Here is a 19,647-nt window from a genome sequence, read left to right as displayed (position 1 = left end):
TGCACATACAAACTGTGTTTACAAACATGATAACAGCCTGAAATTCAGTGGTAAATGGGTTTATTTCCCCAGAGGCAGATTGTTGTGTTTTCATGATAGCCTTTAGCTGATTTATTTTTCAGCTGCATACCACACAAGGCATTGCATTTCATACTGCTGGATTCTGCTGGGCTTCAAATGTTCAGAAGTATTTTAAAGGAATCAGTGCAGATTTTTTTTTTTAAAAATGGTTGGATTTTATTTCAATAAACAAACATATTTCTTTGTGTTCCTGTCCCAATGACTTTGGGTCAAAGGAACTGATCTACCTCTCTTTCTTGTTTCATTTTGCTATGTTGCCCACTCATCTGACCTTGGAAGGATAATAGGATGGAGCAGTTTGACTTGAATGGCTATACACCAGCTATACACCCACAGCTGTACATATGAATAAAGTTGCATCACAGTTTGATATTCAACCACTCTTTTCAGCCACAGTCAGAAAACAAGACTGTTCTAGCTGCCCCCATACGTTCTATGGACAGCAGAATGAATTTGCTATTTCAAAATAGACAATTTTCTTTATTTTGCTACATTTGACAAAAGAAAAAAAAGACTCAAACTTTTACTTTTTTCCTGCACCAGAGGATACATGTAACGAGGTACAGAGGAAGTATTATTTTCTTCAACAACGCTAATAAGCGTAATCTCAACTAGGACCATCTTAGTAGGCCTACTGGTTTTAGTTTTCCATATCATACCCAATTTGTTTCTCTGAGAAGATCAGTACCACTCTCATCTCTGTTCATTAAATATGAGGCTTCTCTGTGGTGAGAAGAGACTTCAGTTCACGACAAATAGCCTCAACAAAAGACATAGGCGTCAACTTGGATCAAAGAATCTGAAATCCAGCTACGATTAAACACAATAATGAATTCATGAAATCTGTAAAAATAACATATGATATGAAACAAAGTAGAAAGATTGATTTGTGGTTCTACATTAGGTTTTACAGCACCTGACAACGACGACAAATAAAAGTCCTGACACTAACAACCCAAACAATAGCCTAACTACACAGTCCTTTTTTCCATTTTAATTTTAAATGTCTATTATATTAACTTCTACAGGCTGCACATAAAAATGAAAACAGACAATTTGTTGCCAGCCTTTGCTTTGTTGACTGCTGCTTTGAAGCTTAGAGTTGAGTATTTTGGCCATCACCATTATGTTTGACAGAACGTCACAAGTTACACCAGGGGTCAAAGTGGTGGATCTGACTGATAGTCATTGCTTGCCTGTTTGTTATTCATCTGACTAATTGGATAATTATCTCATGTGAAATGGTCAGTCTACACCAGGGGTCACCAACTCCGGTCCTCGAGGGCTATTATCCTGAAGGTTTTAGTGTTTCCCTGCTGCAACACACCAGACCAAAATCAATGGCTCATTAATAGTCAGGTGCAGAAAATGACAACAAATTGCTGAAGAACCTTTTCATTAGAATCAAATGTGTTGTACCAGGGAAATACAAAAGCCGGCAGGATGGTAGCCCCCATGGATCGGAGTTGGTGACCCCTTGTTTACACTTAGACATTTTCTTAATAACAACCTTATTTTTGTCCTGCTTCCTTCTTATCTATCCATCCATCAATTTTCTTGAGTGCTTAGATCAATTAAGGGTCGCAGGCCTTGTTGTATTTTCAAAAGAAGTTTGGGAAGCCATGACCCTTTCACCCAGATTCTATACCTGCTACTATGCCTGTACTGAACTGGAAAAAAGGCATTTAAATGGGCTGCTTCCTTTTCAAGGTATTGGCTTTAAACTGTCTAAATAACAAGACGCTAACCTCACTTTATGTATGAAAGAAATTTACAGAACTTCAAAGTAAATATTGAGAGATATAAATTTGACAAACAATTATTACCTTTCTGTGTTTAACTTATTTTGTTGACTCAGCCCAATACAAGAAATTCTTTCATGTTCCTAATACATTTCATGAAAATGTATGTTTTTCTAATCCTAACAGTGTATTTTTTTAGTCCCTAAACTTAACCACACACATGTATTCTTATTATGACAATGAACTTGTAGCCATAACCATTGGCAGTTGCGAGTGATACAGAAAAGTAAATATTGGCGTAAGAAAAGGCTTCTGAAAGACAAAACTGAAAAAGCAATCTCTCATTTGATGGTCAGCCCCTCCAACCTATACTATCACAAAGCATTTTCTGTCCAATTCAATAGTGGAAGTTGTCAATGTCCTAACATTTTGAAGCTAACAACCTGATCTCTCAAAAATACATATAACAAGGTTATTTCTCAAATAGGCACCTATTCATGTGTTTACACTATGTAATTGTTCAAAACTACATGCTGTCAAACTACATGTGACCACAGAAATCAGAACAATGTTATTCTAATGGAAAACACATGTTTTCAAAAAGACATTTAGAGCCACTGCACAGTACAATACAGTGGCCTGAACAATGGGACAATATTCAGTCTTTTGCTGTGAAAATATAAATACTTTTCTGATGAAGGAACATAAGATGCTACAGTTTGTCATAAAATCATGTTGGCTAGCTTGTGATAGCGACTGTTCTCTTGGCGAGGGCTTCCTTCCAAAGGGGATTTTTAATAACAATAATTATTTTCCTTGATTAAATGAAGATTCATTAAGAAAAATGATCAATGGTAAAACAGAAATAAAAACAGAGACTTGCAACTTGGTCAGTGGATCATCAGCCATTAATAATAAGTGGATGTAGCCATTGCAATCAAAAGTTTTAGGAGATGTAAGACCCAAATGCAGGAGGATGAAAAAATTAAGTCATTATTATGTCAAGTCAGGATCACAAGCAACTGTACTGGACACTAGAATGATTAAATAAAAACCTTGACTGACTAATGAAATAAAAACTGAGATTGAACAGAGAGACTTATTGAGGCCTAACGTTATTTAATTATAAATAAATAGCAAGCTAATTAAGGTACTATGAGGCAATGTCAAAGAACTTCTTTCAATGGAAGCTATATTTAGGGAAATTATTTTGATCATATTGAAAAGTATTCAATTTGGCTGCTCCAACCTGTTTAGATTCTCTTTGTATTTTGAAGGACTTTATCATTGACTTCATAACTCCAGCTCAGAGAAATACCTTGGGAGATCTCTCAATTAAAAGTTTTACTCGTTGATTCCTGCTATCCTTACCATGTACCCTGATGTTATATTTGGAAACACCCCTTTTCAATAAATTTAGCTCACTTCGTTTGACATTAATAAGCAATTATTGACTTGCAGGGGGAAAAGGAAGCAACCATTGGAATGAAGGCTGAATGTGTAATAGCATATAACTTGATGGCGCTTAATGTTGGAAAGTTTCTGTTGTTATATAGAAAAAAGAAACACCCCTTTCAACATAAGCATTAAAGTAAAAAAAAAAAAAAGTGTTTGGCACTGAGTACAAACACAGGTTATCATTAAAATAAAACATTTTTAAGTGCATCTGTTTTCAGAGCACATAATTGTCAGGCAACCTTTAATCCAGCTACATGTTTTATGACTTGCAACTAAGCTATTACTATTCTGACCCTGTAACACACTTGCAGACCTCCTCTTATCAAGTACAAGTGGGCAGTTTGAAACTGGGAATACTAAGTACTTAGCATCCAAAAATAGTCCCCCAGCAAAGTAGATAGATGTGTTTGCAGTACAACCTGCTTTCCTGATTATTTATTGATGGTTCTGTGTTTTCTTTTACTTGATGAAGCTTGAAGGCCAGCAAAGTGGAGCAGAGAGAAACATGAAGTGACATACATCTGTTGATAGATGTCTGAAGGGGGTGTTTACTTCGGCTTGATGGCCCCTGGCATACATGAGGCATGCAGCTTTATGGACATTAGTTTGATGGGGAAACAAGTGTGTCAACAAGTGTGTCGGAAAACATGGATCACATAAAAAATAAATCACATGAAAGCTGTTGACTTAATCTGAAATGTTATAAAATTCAGTAAAGTAGATTAAAATGCAGACAGTTTAACCGGCAGAATGATTTAGTTCTCCATTGCCTGCACGCCTGATTCATCAGCCAGATGTCTCAAGAAATGCAATTTAAGCAGAGATAGTATTACATTGTGAAATTTGTGTTGTTCTACAGAGTTGGCTTAAACCATTTTGCCTGACTTCAACAGTTTTTCTGAGTGATTACTTCCTGGCAAAGTCTACACCCATGTTTCCCTGGTGTTAGATGACCAACAGGAAGTAGGGCATGAAGAGAAAAAATGTGCATACTTAACGCCCAGTTGTTAGGAAATGAGGGTGAAATTTAACTAAAATGATTGCACAATGTCTTCCAACCTTTTGTTTCTCTAAGTTTAGATGGCAGTTGTCTTTTTTTGTTGTTGTTAGGAGTAGGAAACACATCACATACCTTTAAAATGTCACATATGAATATTTAATCTTTGAATATCCTGTAACCTTCAAAGAAATCCAAACCATGTTTGGGGTAGTAAATCAGTAGGAGCTGGCGGAGCTAACATTTACAACACTGAAATACAGGTTCCCCTCTCAGCTTATTTCTGGCACATGTTTTCATGGTCAGGTTTCCAGCTGTGTCCTTGGAAGTCCACAACATGACCTTTAAGGTGAATACCCCTCCCTCGTTGTCATTGTGAATATGTCTGAGACACACAATAACAGACTGAGAATTATTAATTACTTCAAAAGGGCAGCGGAAACAGCTTCAGCCACCTCTATACTTAGCAGGCAGCTCGAGGTGAATATAACCATTTAGCAGTTAAGACTCGGTGGATTAGCTTAAAGTCTTTGACAACACTTGCACTTCAACAGAAGGAAATATCACCACAAAGTATTTCTCAAAGCTGTTCTTAGGTGTTTTTCTTTCATCTGTGTTCTGATAAAAAAATTTTTTATCATGCACCAAACCAATGAAATAAACTGAACAAACATTATTGTACACCATTAGCATGTTAGCATTGTTGTGTTCACTATTGATAGCTGATTTTAGTATTTAGCTCAAAGCATAGTGATGACTTGTAGTCTTGTCAAAGAAGAAATAACATGTTGCCCATGAGACATAAAACAAGATTTTGTCCATTAAATTTTGTTTGTTTGACTTTTGTGAACACTTAAATGTTTTTCAAATATGCTGAGATTTAATATTGTTATTTGATTTTACACTATAAAAACCATACAACATAAAATTTACTCTTTCACAGCTACATTCATACACATACACCTGCACGCATATCTACTTGAGAGTCTTCGGGGAACAGTACACAGTCTACTCCCTTAATTACCTACCACCATAGAGCATATTCAAATGACTTCACAAGCACATATCAACAAAGAACAAAAGAAAATATGTAAATGAATAAAATATTAATGAACTTATATCACCACAACTATCATCACTGATGGCATTTCAAGAACAATGTTGTTAATATTGTTGGTACCCCATACAGAACAATAAAATAAAAGGGGAAAAAAAGGTAGCATGTGTTTTATATATATACAAATCCTAATACCTTAACACCTTTATTATGATTAATTAATTGCAGAAAACTGCGATGGACTGGCGAGCTGTCCAGGGTGTACCCTGCCTTTCGCCCAATAGACTCCAGCTTCTCCGCGACCCTTCATTGGATTAAGCGGTTAGTACGGTATAATGAATGAATGAATAATGGCAGAAAAATTATTGTCATTTGTCAGTGCACAATTTCCTGGAACACCAATTATACTGATGGACACGGTAGACCTCTGCTCATAACTTTCCAGCTTTGGCGCTATATTTAGCTATTTTTCAGACCCCTCTGGTAACTCTAAAGAAAAAGCAGCTATCAATAAGCCTAGCGACCTTTTCTGGCGTTATTGAAAACTTTGAGTAACTAACATAAAAACATGTAAACTTTACAGTTTTCTCCATCAGCAGCAGCGGTTGCTGCATGGGGCCCTCCATTCCCACGCCCAAAAGAACACACAAGCATCCTGGTCCTCATCTCTACTGGACAAAAGTGAAACCGATGCCTGAGTGCCATAATTGCAGTTCCCCCCTTATCCACTAGGGCTGGCTCCAAAACAGCTTGAAAAGGCTAACTGTATTATCTGATTCTGCAATTAATTGGATTCATTATTTTAATTGACTCACATCCCTAATCAATATGTTAAATGGTTCCAAGTTTCTTCTTACGTGTGCAAATTTTTAGAGTTTATAAACAGGAGTTTTTCCAAAGTTATTACAATCACCAGTTTATTAAGCCAGTTTCTGAAACCTGGAACAGAAGATTGTTTCCATTGCTTGACTATGAGTCTTTTGGTCTAAACTGTTCCAAGAAGCAAAGCAGTTATGAGCCTGCAGAGTGTTCTGTGTTTCTGTTAAGCACCCAAACAGGATCACATCTGTCCAGGACCAGGTGTCTCTGAAAGACCCCTGCATCAAGACAAACAAAATGGCTGATGATCAAATTTGTGTAATAGAACATTTCCAAAAAGGAAAATGTGATTCTTCAACTGATATGCATTTATTAAACTGGGGATACATTGGTATAAAATTTGTGGAATGAAATCTTGAAATATTAGAAATGATGCATCACAAAAATAACTTGTGTCTGCTATTAATTCACAATTGTGATTTTGACAAAGGGACTTTTCCATTGTTGTTCCAGCATCGGTGGTCTCATTTCCTTTTCTTGTGCTGATTTAACACTGTCTGCTGATGGAAATGTAAAAGGAAGCATTTAGCAAATTTAGAAATAAAGTTTTTGCTTGTATGGTAAGTTGAGTGTTTCTCAAACAGCATGAACTTCAACTTGTGGATTTGACAGATTTGTTTTAATAAACTCTTAGGATAAATCTTAAGATTAAAAAAAAAAAAAAAAAGTTAAACTTTGACAAGGTAATTGTTTTAACAGCATTCATTCTACCCAGCATAGAGAGTGGCAGGATCTTATAAAAGTCAATGCACCTCTTAAGTTTCTCTACACCCTCAGTGAAGCTACTTTAGTAAATTCAAGGCTCTGTGTGAATCCAAACCTTATTTTTTTCTGTTCAGTCTGAATAAAATATATTCATAAGTCTACATACATTACCAAAAGAAAGCCTGCCTGGGATGATACGGATGAATGATTTCTGTTATGTGCTCATTTAATCGTGAAACAAGAACCTAGAGTTTTATGGTCTAGATTGGGCAGTGAGTTGGCCTGGAGTCAATAGGCTCCAATGGTTTTGTCCTTTTTCAGTATTAAACACATATAAGCTTCATACAGGGAGTTTGGAAGTTTATTATTTGAAAAAGAATATTTTAACCTTCTAATATAAGTCAAAGTGTCACTAAAAGCTTGATAGAACTCCAAATCCATCAGAATCTGGGTTTTCATCTGTGTGAAAAGATCTTAGTTTTTCAGATATGTTTTACCAGAATGATGCAGTCATTAGTGTTTCAGCTTCTGTATCTGAAAAGCTTTTAGATTCTCTTAAAGGCCTCTTGAAGGTTCGTGGCCCACAGGTCTGGAAGTGAAAACCACCACTTTTAATGTCCAGCAGCTGATGACTAACCATAGTGAGGCACATTAGGGCAATAGATCTCAGCTGCAGCTCCTCTGACTTTCCCACTTATGTTCCTCCTCTGCTGGCTTCGTTGCTTTCTGCTTTTCAAAGGATGCAAGAATGAATATACTGTGTGTCATTTTACAAACCGATACTGTAGGATAAAATAGTGAAACAAGCAAACAAAAAGCAATGTTAATTTTACTTTGCATGACATTGGAGTTGTTGTGTTATAAATAACTTACTTGGTTTGCCTTGGCTTCTTAAAATTACGTCTAACTTGTAAAAACACACACACACACAAAAAAAACAAAAAACAACTTCAACCGGTCGAGCAGATGGCCGCCCTTCCTGAGTCTGTTTCTCTTGGAGGTTTTCCTTCCTATTAACAGAGTTTTTTTCTCCTAACCACCTAGGCCTGTTTCCCTGTACATGCTCAGAACAGGGTCTTGAACTGAAGAAAATATTCAATGCAATCTGTTGGGTTTCTTAAGTACTCAATTTTTTAAAAATGAATTGGCTTATATGAATACAGTGATTAGGAATTAACTAGACTAAGGGACTGTCTGCAACTTTTCTTAGGAGAATAACATTGATAACATCCTCATATATACAGTATATGTGTGTGTATATATATATATATATATATATATATATATATATATATATATATATATATATATATATATATATATATATATATATATATATATATATATATATATATGTGTGTGTGTGCCTGTGTAAACTATTTTAAGGCTACAAGGTGGATAGTAATGGGAATGTTACATGTTATACAAAGATGGGAAAAAGATATTTTTATGGCAAAATTACTGCACATCCCCTTGAGATGGACTGGCAACCTTTTCAGGATGTACCCTGCCTTTTGCCTGATGATTGCTTGGATGGCTCCAGTTTCCCTGAACTGGACTAAGCGGTTCAGAAAGTGGATGGATGGATTACAATCAATTTTAGATTCATAAAATATGATGAACTGTTAATGGACTTTACATGGGCTGTATAAAACTTTGTATCCTTTGCCATCTTTAATATAAACACATTATAAAAACCAGGAAATTACCAACAAAATTAACCACTTGGAACGTGCTAGTTGCACATAAAATGATATGTTTTCTGGAGATCCAAGACTCCAAAGCTTGCAGTCTAATGCTTTTGACTAGATTCAGCCATCTATAGCTCAGTCAGTCACTGGGGAATACAGCGAGACTCAAATGAATATCACCAACACTTTCATATTAGAACTCTATTGTTTCCTTAATGTTAGTGATATCTGACTTCAAAGGGGAGACTCTTCACAGGCAGGCTGAGGTGAGGTGACCTACCTGAAAACTTGCAGCAGGGAAATCCTTTTAACACACTGTTCTTGCAGCTTTTGATTAAAAGGTTCAAGACAGGCAAGGAAATAAATATATAAAGCAGGTTAATGTCGTATTCACAAAGACAAGGCGCCACTTTGATCTTGCTCAGGGATGAGGTGTAAGATGGGAGCCAGTAGCAGAATGTGTGTGTGTTTAAGTGAGCCTATTTGTAGTGTGTGCTGGTGTGCATATATGTGAGTTTGAGTGAACAAAATTTGAGAAATAGGAAAAACATTAATTAAAGGGAGAGGTCTCATTAATTTGAGTACTTTTTGCTCCTGTAACCCAGGACACACACAGGTGACATTGTTGAAACTTTGTACAAGCATTTTCTCTGCCAAATTCTCACTCAGCACTTTGACTTCATGGCTTCAGGTTAGAATGCAGACATATGATCTGTACAGGTATCATGAAATACCCAAACCTTCACTGACACACTTGCCAGGTGGGGAGAAAAAGTTAACAAGTCAGAGAAAAAATAACTCTGATCCACTTGAAGGAGAAATCTATCAGCTAATGCTTGTTTTTTACAGAGCCGAGAGCCGCCAACCACAGTGGTGCATTTGTGGTAATCTGATAAAACTGGGAAAGACTGACTGCCAGTGCACTCTTCTCTGTCGATGAGGAAACTAATCCTATTTTCTGCTGTTTCCTTGTCATATGCTTTTCCACCTATCTGATCTTCTTGTAACTGACAAGCGCCGCTTCAAACCTGCAGGGCTGTAAAAGGAGCATAAACAGCAACATGTCAAACACCAGAACAAAACTAACATGAAAATATTAAAATCTTATACATTCAGCTCAAACACTAAAAGAAATCATTTGCCTGTTTACCTTTCAAATTATTTGGAAAAAGAACAATCTTGAAATTAAAATAATCAAAGAATATCTTGAAAAGACCAGTTACCGTAACCTGTATTTGGTCTTTGATACTATCAGTGAACATTGAAATATGATCACAAATCCATTCAATATTATAAGTTAAATGCATTAAAGGTGTGTTTTTACTGCAGTTACCTGCAGCCTGCAACACACACGATAAGATTCATTTCTATTCACGTTGGGTTTGGAACTCAGAATTTCCTGCATGGCATGACAAATGTGCACAAGAAAGAAATAAAGCTAAAAGAGGATAAGTAGTTCATCATAAACTTTGTGTCATGGCATACTAGATTTTTTGGGCGAAGTATTCCACTTTATTGATTTTAATTCCTTTAATACCCTACAACCAACTGCTTGGTTGACTCCCCCAGACTGCTCTACATCTGATTTCTTAGTGAATTTGATTGGGGCTTCCTTATCGGCTGGCAGCAGGGAGGAAAACAGACGACCAAAGACCCACAGTCCTGGCAGCCAGGCTTCATGTTTGAAACAAAAAGCATCAGATCAAACGTGATTAGTGGAGGCTGGTCCATGAGTGAGCGTTGCACTGTGCATGAGATCCGTTTGTGAAGTGGGAGGGGTGCTTATTTACAGGCACCTGATGCATGATGGCCATTACATCCACTTAACTCACGGCAATCAGCAGAAGCTTGTGAATGCATTCAGTCAGACCAATGCACATTAACATGGATAAAACCAAACTGTGCGCAGTCAGCTCTTTCAGCAGCGCCAGAAAATGCTTCTCCACGGCCTTCCTCCGCGCGTAAATCCTCTGCGTCCCGTGCCTCTGAAACTACTCAGTGCATTAATACGATTCATTTCGACTCTTTTCTTTCCCTCTTTCTTATATGGATCTGTCAGAAGCCCTCACGCCGTGGAGCCATCGCAAGATCGCGTAATGTTGCCTTAGTTTTCTGGTTGCGTGGAAACTAAGAACTCGGCACTCTGTGAGGGAACCCAAAAGTGCAGATCAGCAGCAGCAGAATTTACAGTGACGCGTCGCTATTGCCACCGGAGCGGCTCTCAGCCCGACTTGAACGAGCGGCGGATGGACTTGATGGAAGCGGACCAACAACACTAAACCGAGCCGTGGACAGAGGAGCGAGCGCATTGATCCGCTGGACGGCATTGTTGTTGGAGCGCTTGTTCAGTGAGCACATCATGGGAGGGAGAGGAAAAGCGGCAAAGACGTGAGTGTTTGTGATATTTGATCAATAGGCATCCTCTATATTTGAGATTTACCTGGGTTTTTAAGACATTTTAATCCAGGACAGAGAGATGGCTGCTCAGGTTCACCACATGGACTTTAAAGATGCTAAATGTAAGATTTAAGAGGTGGATGCGGTGCCAAATGAGGATAAAAGGCAGTTTTAAAAGGGAGACCCTTTCTAAAGGGCATCGTATTTATCTTGATTTATTTTTCAAACAGATGCTAAATGAAAACTAAAAGCACATTTAAAGCCAACATTGGACAATGTTGTTATTAATGTAAAGTTTTAAAGTGTTTAAACCAGGCGTAAACTTCACACTAAAGACATTAAAAGTACCCCTAAATACAGACAGAGAACACTTTTTCTTATCTCTGAGCCTGACTGCTCTGCATTGACTGGATTAAGGTAAAGTTTGCAAAATAGAGATTATAATTAATGCAGTGTTCCATGCAGATTTTATGCATTAAGCAGTAACAACTGTTTGGACCTTATAGCACTGAGATATTATAGTCAGTTCAATGTTGTCATTGTTTTCCTTTTGCTTTTCTTCCTTTTCCCCCCCTATACTATTCCTTATTGATTAGTCTGCTGGAAATCAGCAACTTATTTCACAATCAAGTGATCTTTATGGCTGCAAAGGGTCGCCATAAAGAGGTCAGATCCATGCATAAAAAAACAGAATATATTAACATGATAAATTTATGCTGCATTTCAGTGCCTCTGATGTTTGGTTTTGAATTCATATTATTGCTCCTCATACAACTGGTGCCAAAAGCTTGTCAGGGCTGCCCAGACAGCAGTGAATTTATGAAGTGAAAGCCTGACCTGTGGCTGCAGGAGTGCTGTATTTATTTCAGAGTGCTGTGTTTATGGTACAAATTAAAAGCAGGGCTGTTATTTATGATGGGAAAAGTCCATGAATTTAGGACTATTGACAGAGCCAGCATCTAACTTAATGCATTCCCTCTTTATTGCACTAAGAGCTAAGGGTACAGACAATTTATAAAAATTACTTGTGTGTGTGTGTGTGATGTCCTTATATTGTTGCCCCACCCTGCAACTCATCTGGTTTAGACCCTCTTTTGTGTGTTTATCTCATCCACAGGCAACTAGCTTGTTTCATCTCCCCCTTTCTTTCCCTTTGCCTACTCTCCTCCTCAACTTCCTTCCTAACATTTTCCTCTTTTCTTCAATACCTCAATAGTTTCATGCAATGTTCCCTGTGTTGTCTCCTTAAATCCCCTTGGTATTGTTCATCTCTCAACCATGTGCACATGTGTGCAATTTCCCTTCTTGCCCACATGCTTTCTCCTCCATCATTACCAGTCCGCTTCTTCTTCTACCCCATTATCTCTCAGCAAAATACCAGGCTGGCATGCAATGTGATGAGAAAAGCACAGCCTTCACAGGAGCAGGCAAGACCCTTATGCTTGGGTATAAAGCTGCTTCTGCCACGCTGTTGCACTCTGTCTGACACTGTTCACAGGGAATTTATCTGAAAGCTACACTGCGTGGTCTTGATGAAGATATAAGAATAACTAGCTCTTGTCTGAGAGAAGCAAACACTGTCAACTAAAGCTTAACAGCACAAGCTTCACATGGGCTTTGCACCATCCTCATCTCCTCCAGTGGTTTGTTATTAAGGCCGTCCAATATAGCACCCCTAAACCAGTACATTGGTTAAAAGCTGTTTTTCAACAAACAGTCTGCCCCTCCTTGACCTCCTACACACATATGCAGAACCAGTGCCATGACACACTGTCCTCCACCCCCAAGTGTCATGCGATACTTGGAGGTACTTTGAGGTCCATTTCATTTTGTAGTCTTGGTAAGCGGATCTTACCCATCTCTAGCCCATTTGGAAGAAATGAAGAAGTCTGGTTGAATTCCTTCTCTTTCAGTCTGAAACGAGACAGTCCATCACATTGTGGGTTTTGTTGGCCTTGTCGTGTTTATACTGTTAGCATTTACCTCAACAAAAGGATTGGGTGGCCAAAGCTGATGTTACACTGACTGAGGGAGTTTTTTTCTTAAGAGGATTAGTAACAGGATAGGAGTTAGCCCCCATCAGCTATTAATGAAGTGTGTTAGGGTGGGTACGCCTGCTATTTTCAATAGCCTAGCTACAAAATAAAAAGTGTAATTTAGAGGACAGACAGACAAGCTCTGTGTTACTTGCACTTCTGACAAAATGACCTCATGAACTACTTATTTGATTGACAGATGCCGGGCTTGGAATTTTGAATGGTAAATGAGCTAGAAACACACAAAATCCAGTCAGATTTATTCAGAGTTTTGCCTGGAACATTTTGTTCCACATGGTGTCACATCACTATGTTAATGCAAATGTCTGTGTACTGAAATAGCCCTGCACTGCAGGGATGTCAATTATAAAAGAGTCACAGTGACACCAAAGTATTTTCTTTGCTTGTTTATTGTGCCGGGTTAAAGGGAAGGTTTGATCCTTGGAACATTTCTGGAGACACAACAAAGTATAGTTTTTTTTTTTCATGACCACCATCATGCAGAGATGAGGATCCAGCTTTCCTGCTGCCTCCACACTGCAATTACACAAACTATCGCACACTCCATAAATAACACTACTGCCTCTATAAAAGGCTGCTAATCGCTCGCATTTTGCTGTATTTGGTCTATTAAGTTTTTTTTGCCTTTGTAACTTTCCATTTCTTTCATACCATAGGTTTACCAACAATTGGAGAAGTTGATGTGGACTTCAGCCCTGAGTCCAGGAGGTACTCCCCAGAGCATGCCCGTATCTCACAATGCCACTGCTTGCAGACTGGCTTCTGCGCCACTCGGTGGTCATGTGTTTGCTGCTGCACAGTTTGGTCTTAATGACCTTCTGCTTCCATCATGCTGCCACCACCTGCTCCAAGAGGTGCTACTGCTCTGAGAGCGAGAGTGGCGGTAAGACGGTGCGCTGCAGCAATCTGCAGCTCACGGAAATCCCGCAGGACATCCCCAATGACACACAACATGTCTACCTGGACTTCAACCTCTTCACCACAGTTCCAGCAAATGCGTTTGCAGGGTTGACCCACCTGGTTGAACTGGACCTATCACACAATGAATTAAGTCAGCTCGAACCTGGTGCTTTCAGAGGCCTGGGCTCCTCGCTACAGTTCCTGGATCTGTCTTCTAACAAGTTAGTTAACTTTAACCCTGATGCCTTTGAGGGTCTGCGATCTCGTGCTAACCTTACAAACAATCCATGGCATTGTGACTGCAATTTACAGATGGCTTTGCCTCGTGTGGACTTGGAGCCTGCATCACTGAAGGGTATTGTGTGCCAGACGTCTGATCCAGAGGAAATAGATGTTCAAGGACTTGCTTTCTTGTTGAAACCAGAGGTAGACCTATGCGTGGTGATGAAGAGGACTACAGATGTGGCCATGTTGGTTGTTATGTTTTGCTGGTTCACCATGGTCATCTCCTACCTTGTGTACTATGTCAGGGCTAATCAGGAGGACGCGCGCAGACACTTGGAGTATCTGAAGTCGTTGCCCAGCAGGCAGGGCAAATCTGAGGAGTCTTCCACCATTAGCACTGTGGTATAGAGCTAATGGAGCTACAGGAGAATAGGATTGGAGTATAACGTGTAACTACAATCACTGTCAGTTTTGCCCAGGTGTTGTCACAAAGCCAAGTTGGGAAATAAAACATGTGCCTGCACAAGAAACCAAGGCGGATTCAACTCAGCTCAGCTGAATAATTCATCTTTCCGTGGACCATTAGGACTTTTTGTTGGCCGAGTTGATGGCCTACTCCGTGTGCTAAGGGAGTAAAAGCAGAGGCATGTTTTGGGATCTACAAATATGCGATACAAATGGGATTTATTCAGTGGTGCATGCACCTTAATGTGGTTCTTTCACTTAGAGGCGGTTTAGGAGGAAACGTCACACAGCAATATGCACAGCAGGACAAGGCAATCCTTCAGCAGAAAACGCAATGTAAACTGTTTTCATTCAAATCCTTATGGTATACACAAGCATAATACAAGTAAAATGTTTTCCATTTAAATTGATGTTTGGTTTTATTTTCTTACAGAATTCTGCTAAATGTCTCCTGTAAAAAGAAAATACACACAAAAATAGACAGGTTCACTGTAAAGTTGTAGCTAAATGAATCTACACTAATGAGAAGAGCATCCTAATATGTTCTACATTACATAGAGCATCTGGGAATGTCATCTGTTGTAATTGCACATTAAGAGAATCATCCTTTGTCTGTGGAAATATAATCTGTACATTTCTGTCCACATCAGCACCCAGTACAAGAAACATAGTGGGCAAGTAGCATGTCCAACAAGTTGAAAGAGAGTTGCACAATGTAATATTATCCACATGTTGGCAAAAAGCTACTTGGAGATTCAAAGAATTCATGATTAATACATGCCAAATGATGAAGTAGAAAGGGAGGGAGAAACGAATGTGTAAACAAGAACATGTTTTTCATATTCAAGTCAGAAAAAGAACATCAACAATCATTCATCATTTTTGTCTCAGAGTATTTAAAGAATCACGGTGGACCTCTTCATTATTGTAAAGCTGGTTATGTTGACTGTGCGTCTGTCTCTATGCTGTTTCCATGTCCTTTCAAGCCTTTAAGAGTCATTCAGAGTGCCTCTATTACCGTCACGCCTATGGGTTTTCCTAATAAAATTTAAAAGTTCGTGACCTGCTAGTCTATTTAAAGGGAAGTGAATCTTCTATTTCACTGGAGTGTATAGTCAAGCTAAAACTGCTTTTGTGTCTCCACTGATGAAATCATCAATATATCAATACCAAGACCTAGAAAGGGGAAATGTCTGAGTGGAGATGTAATTGGATCTATATCAGACTTTGTTCCAAGATGTACTCCTGTCTCTCTCACTGAAAAGCCTGATGCAATACTGAATAATGAAATTCGATGTTTGAAATGTGGGAAAGGGTTTGTCAACAAGGGCTTCCCTGTGTTCGACAAACTAATGCCTCTAGAGCAGAGAGAGAGGGACCAATAAGTTATTCATCATATCCATAAAAGAACACTTGTGCTGAAAGTCCAGACTGCACCCATCATCTTCGTGTGACCTAGTTCTTAAGGAGAAATTAAGGGAGAATGCCACAGGGGATCATCTGTCCCCCTCTCTGCTGCCTGAATTACACTTGCAAGGGTAAAGCACTTTCCAAATGCCCCTGGGCTGCATGTGGAGGACTCAGAGGACCCGCAGTGTAATGGTAGTCTGTGCCACCGTGTGCATAAGAACTGCCTCTTTCCATCACCATGAAATTGAAATTCAATCATATTTTACTGATCGTGTGTATAATTTAAACTTTTGTGTGTCATAATATGGTGTTAAAGTGGTCGTGGTTAATAGCACAGCTAATCAAAATGGTATCACAACTTGAAACAACTCAGTTTAATTTAGAAATAGAAAATAGACACAAAAAAAACAACACCATGGTTTGACTTAGGTTTTGTTTTGCTTTAATGCCATAGGTTTCTATTTATTACTACAGGATAATACAGGTTTATTACTACAGTTTTATGTTCTCTATTGCAGTTATTTTATTTCATTTATTTATTTTTCTGTTGCTATTTAGTTTCTTGTTGTTGTCAACCTTATTTCTTCAATTCTTTATGTGTGAATTGCATTATGGTTTTAATATATTTACCTTTTAGTCTTGGGGAGCAACGTTGTTAAATTTACACAACTACTTGGTTAGGTTTAGAAAGGGATAGATATAAATAGATCATTAATACATGAATTACAATTTTTTTTTCTGAATGGCTAAGGTAACAATTCCACCCCAAGGAATACAGACACTCCCCCCCCCCCCCCCCCCCCCCCCCCATCTTCTACCATAAAAACAAACGGAAAATTGTCCCATGACATATCTGATGTCCTGTCCACATTCAAACAAGGGGAACCAGTGACTTATTCCAGTCATATACTGTTATAATGTTCACCTACTGGATGATTTATTTTATTTAGATGTAAAGTATCAATTCATATGCAAATACTAAAACCTTGTTTGGTTGTGGAGAGCATTTTCAGCTTTGGTGGGTATGTATTTATCTATACCAGTGCAGATGTCTTTAAACTTAAAAAAAAAAGTGTCAAACAGCACTTGTGTGGTAAACACAAATGAACAGGCCATATGCCAAAAGATGACACTTGTATCTGTAAATCATGAAACAATAACTCTTTGTTTAAATGTCTTTGTTTGCTATATGCTGCGTTCATATTTTAGTGGAACTGCTCCAAGGTTCCTTCAAAACAAGCCAAGGTCCATGTTTTAAGTGGTCTCAGTCACCTGTTTGTTCCTAACCATGTTTGGATTTTTTTTTTTCAAATTATCCCAGCAAACAGAATAATTACACCAATATTTTTAAAAAAAAAACAAACTAAAGTACACAAGCAAAGTGTGAGAAACCCCTTTCATTCCAGTCATTCCGTGGCATCGAAAAGCCAAAAAGGGGTATAGAAAATTAATGGAAGACAAATGACTTGACATTTGTTTAAAACTCTTTGCATAGATTTTTTGTTTTCCTGACAGAAGCACTTTGTTGAAAAGGGAGTGAAAAAAATATAAGGAAAAAATAAGGAATATTCTTTCTTGTTGAGACTGTCACAAGAAGATAATAAATATTACTCAAGTTAATATAGCTGGAGCTCTCAGTCAGATTAGCGAAGCAAAGAAAGTGCAAACCTATGTGCCATTGCTGACATTTCTAATGTGAATGTGAACAAAAACAACAATGTGACTTGTGCTCCATATTAAAGCCTAACTTTATTATTATATGTCAAGAAATAAATGTGCAAATTCAAAAGTGCTAACTGGTAGCTTTTTAGTACTTTGCCCTGCTACTTTGCTAAGCCATGCTAATAGCTTTATGGCTTTAGCTGTTTTATTTTGCTTTTGCGAAATTAAAATAATTTGTCACCACCACAACCATATGAACATTAGGGTTCTTTTAATTTATTTCAAACAATTTTGTTAAAACAATGATTAGAAGATGAAAAATTGATAAATTATCCAATTATATGCTTTAGTTACTTATGGTGTCAATTTCTTAGTTAGCTACAGAGGCTCAGCTTGCTTTAGCACTCCAGCATTTCTTTGTTTTACAGAAAACAATGATATTGATCTGAAGGAAGCCCAAGGACAGCCTCCTGTGAAGAGCAGGAGGTTCAACAGTACTAAAAAATACATGGTAAGCCTTTCTCTGACATTTCCTGCCACACATACACACTAACACACAGCTCCCTCCTCCTGTCTTTCTGTGATAACAAACTCTCACGGTGGCTTTGAAACCAGCCACTGTTAAGGAACTCACATCACTACAAGAGATAGACCTAAAACTAGCAGCAGTGTCAGAAATTCTCTCAGCCGATGCAAGTGTGTCCATTCTTTTGTTCACCAGTATGTCCAACAGGTGTGTGGGCATGAAGGGAGTGAGGGTACTGGTAATCCAACACCTCTGTTCTTCAGCATACATAGATGTTGCTGAGGTTAATTTAAATTTCAGCCCAGCTCAGCTTGCCCCGCCTGCGACCTAGGACACGTTACACTGGTGTGAGCATTACAACTGCAAGGTAAGGGGACACAAAGTGGGGGATAAGGTAACACATCCAATCCCACAGAGTAGTCCTGTTTGGGATTGGGTTGCAGGTGAAAATGTTTCCAGGCTTTTAGATCATATGGAGTCTCCCAGCAAGGGCCTGAAGAGGTGCCTGTCAATTTCCTCAATTTGGGCAAATGGTAAGTAACATGGATTCTTTGTTGGACAAACATTTTGAGCCAGTTGTTAACAAAACCAGACATCCCTGTTTGTTTGGGCGGTTGATATGGAAACAGCAGGTTGCTTACCATTTATTAAAAAATAAGAAATAACAATGTGGTGACAAAAAACCCCAAACTGTTAAAGTACAGAGCTGTTTGTCAGGTGGTACCCCAGGGACTGATTTGGAAACAACATATTAAAGCTGCCCAAGTAAACAGAATGTATAAGTTATCCAGCTCCCCCAGTGGTGAAAACATGCAAATTTGAGGAAAGATTTGCTTCCACAGTATTATAACATTCCAATAATTGCTTCATTATCTCTTGTCTCAACTCATAAGTTATATGAGTTGCTTCGTCACTTATGAGTTATCATAAGTGATAAAGCAAATTCCCAAAACTTGGGAATATCTATCATGGCTCATGGTGACTCCTCCAACTCGACATTTTTAAAACATTCTTAGCAAACTCAGATACAGAAATACAACCTACATTTATAACTCAAAACAGCTGTTTTTGTCTCACTTAAGTGGTAAAGCAAATACCCAAAATCTTACAGTATCAATCAAGACTCACAGTCACTTGTTCCCATGACTTTTTTTCCAGTTAATACTTATATGCTGAATCAGAACCAACTTTTGCTGGATGTTATTTGTGGAGAAAAACTCAAACTGAAGAACATTATAAGCCAAATCCAAGCTTTAAAATTGACTCAAATCCAGATTATGTGGTGAAATACAAAATAATTATCCTTGCATTGTCCATGTTGGCCCACTGCTGTAAAATAATTACCATGAAGACCACCTAAACTCTCTTGGCATCACTTGTTTTCTTAAGACAGAC

The 19,647-nt window shown here is 38.2% G+C and overlaps 1 protein-coding gene across 1 annotated transcript; it reads left to right on the top strand.

Annotated features, from left to right (window-relative positions):
* The first annotated feature begins 10,887 nt into the window (after positions 1-10,887).
* On the top strand, positions 10,888-15,074 carry lrrc3ca (leucine rich repeat containing 3Ca). Its single transcript, XM_079260979.1, has 2 exons — positions 10,888-10,998; positions 13,721-15,074. The coding sequence occupies exon 2, from the start codon at positions 13,803-13,805 to the stop codon at positions 14,595-14,597; it is 795 nt and encodes a 264-aa protein (XP_079117105.1). The 5' UTR covers positions 10,888-10,998; positions 13,721-13,802; the 3' UTR covers positions 14,598-15,074.
* The last annotated feature ends 4,573 nt before the right edge of the window (positions 15,075-19,647 follow it).

Source organism: Telmatherina bonti (genome assembly GCF_933228915.1).
Source record: "Telmatherina bonti genome assembly, chromosome: 21".
Classification (NCBI taxonomy): domain Eukaryota; kingdom Metazoa; phylum Chordata; class Actinopteri; order Atheriniformes; family Telmatherinidae; genus Telmatherina; species Telmatherina bonti.
This window is presented reverse-complemented; position numbering and strand designations above follow the sequence as displayed.

Bases quoted from the DNA above. Each gene is read 5' to 3' on its own strand.
- lrrc3ca (XM_079260979.1), top strand. From the start codon at position 13,803: ATGCCACTGCTTGCAGACTGGCTTCTGCGCCACTCGGTGGTCATGTGT.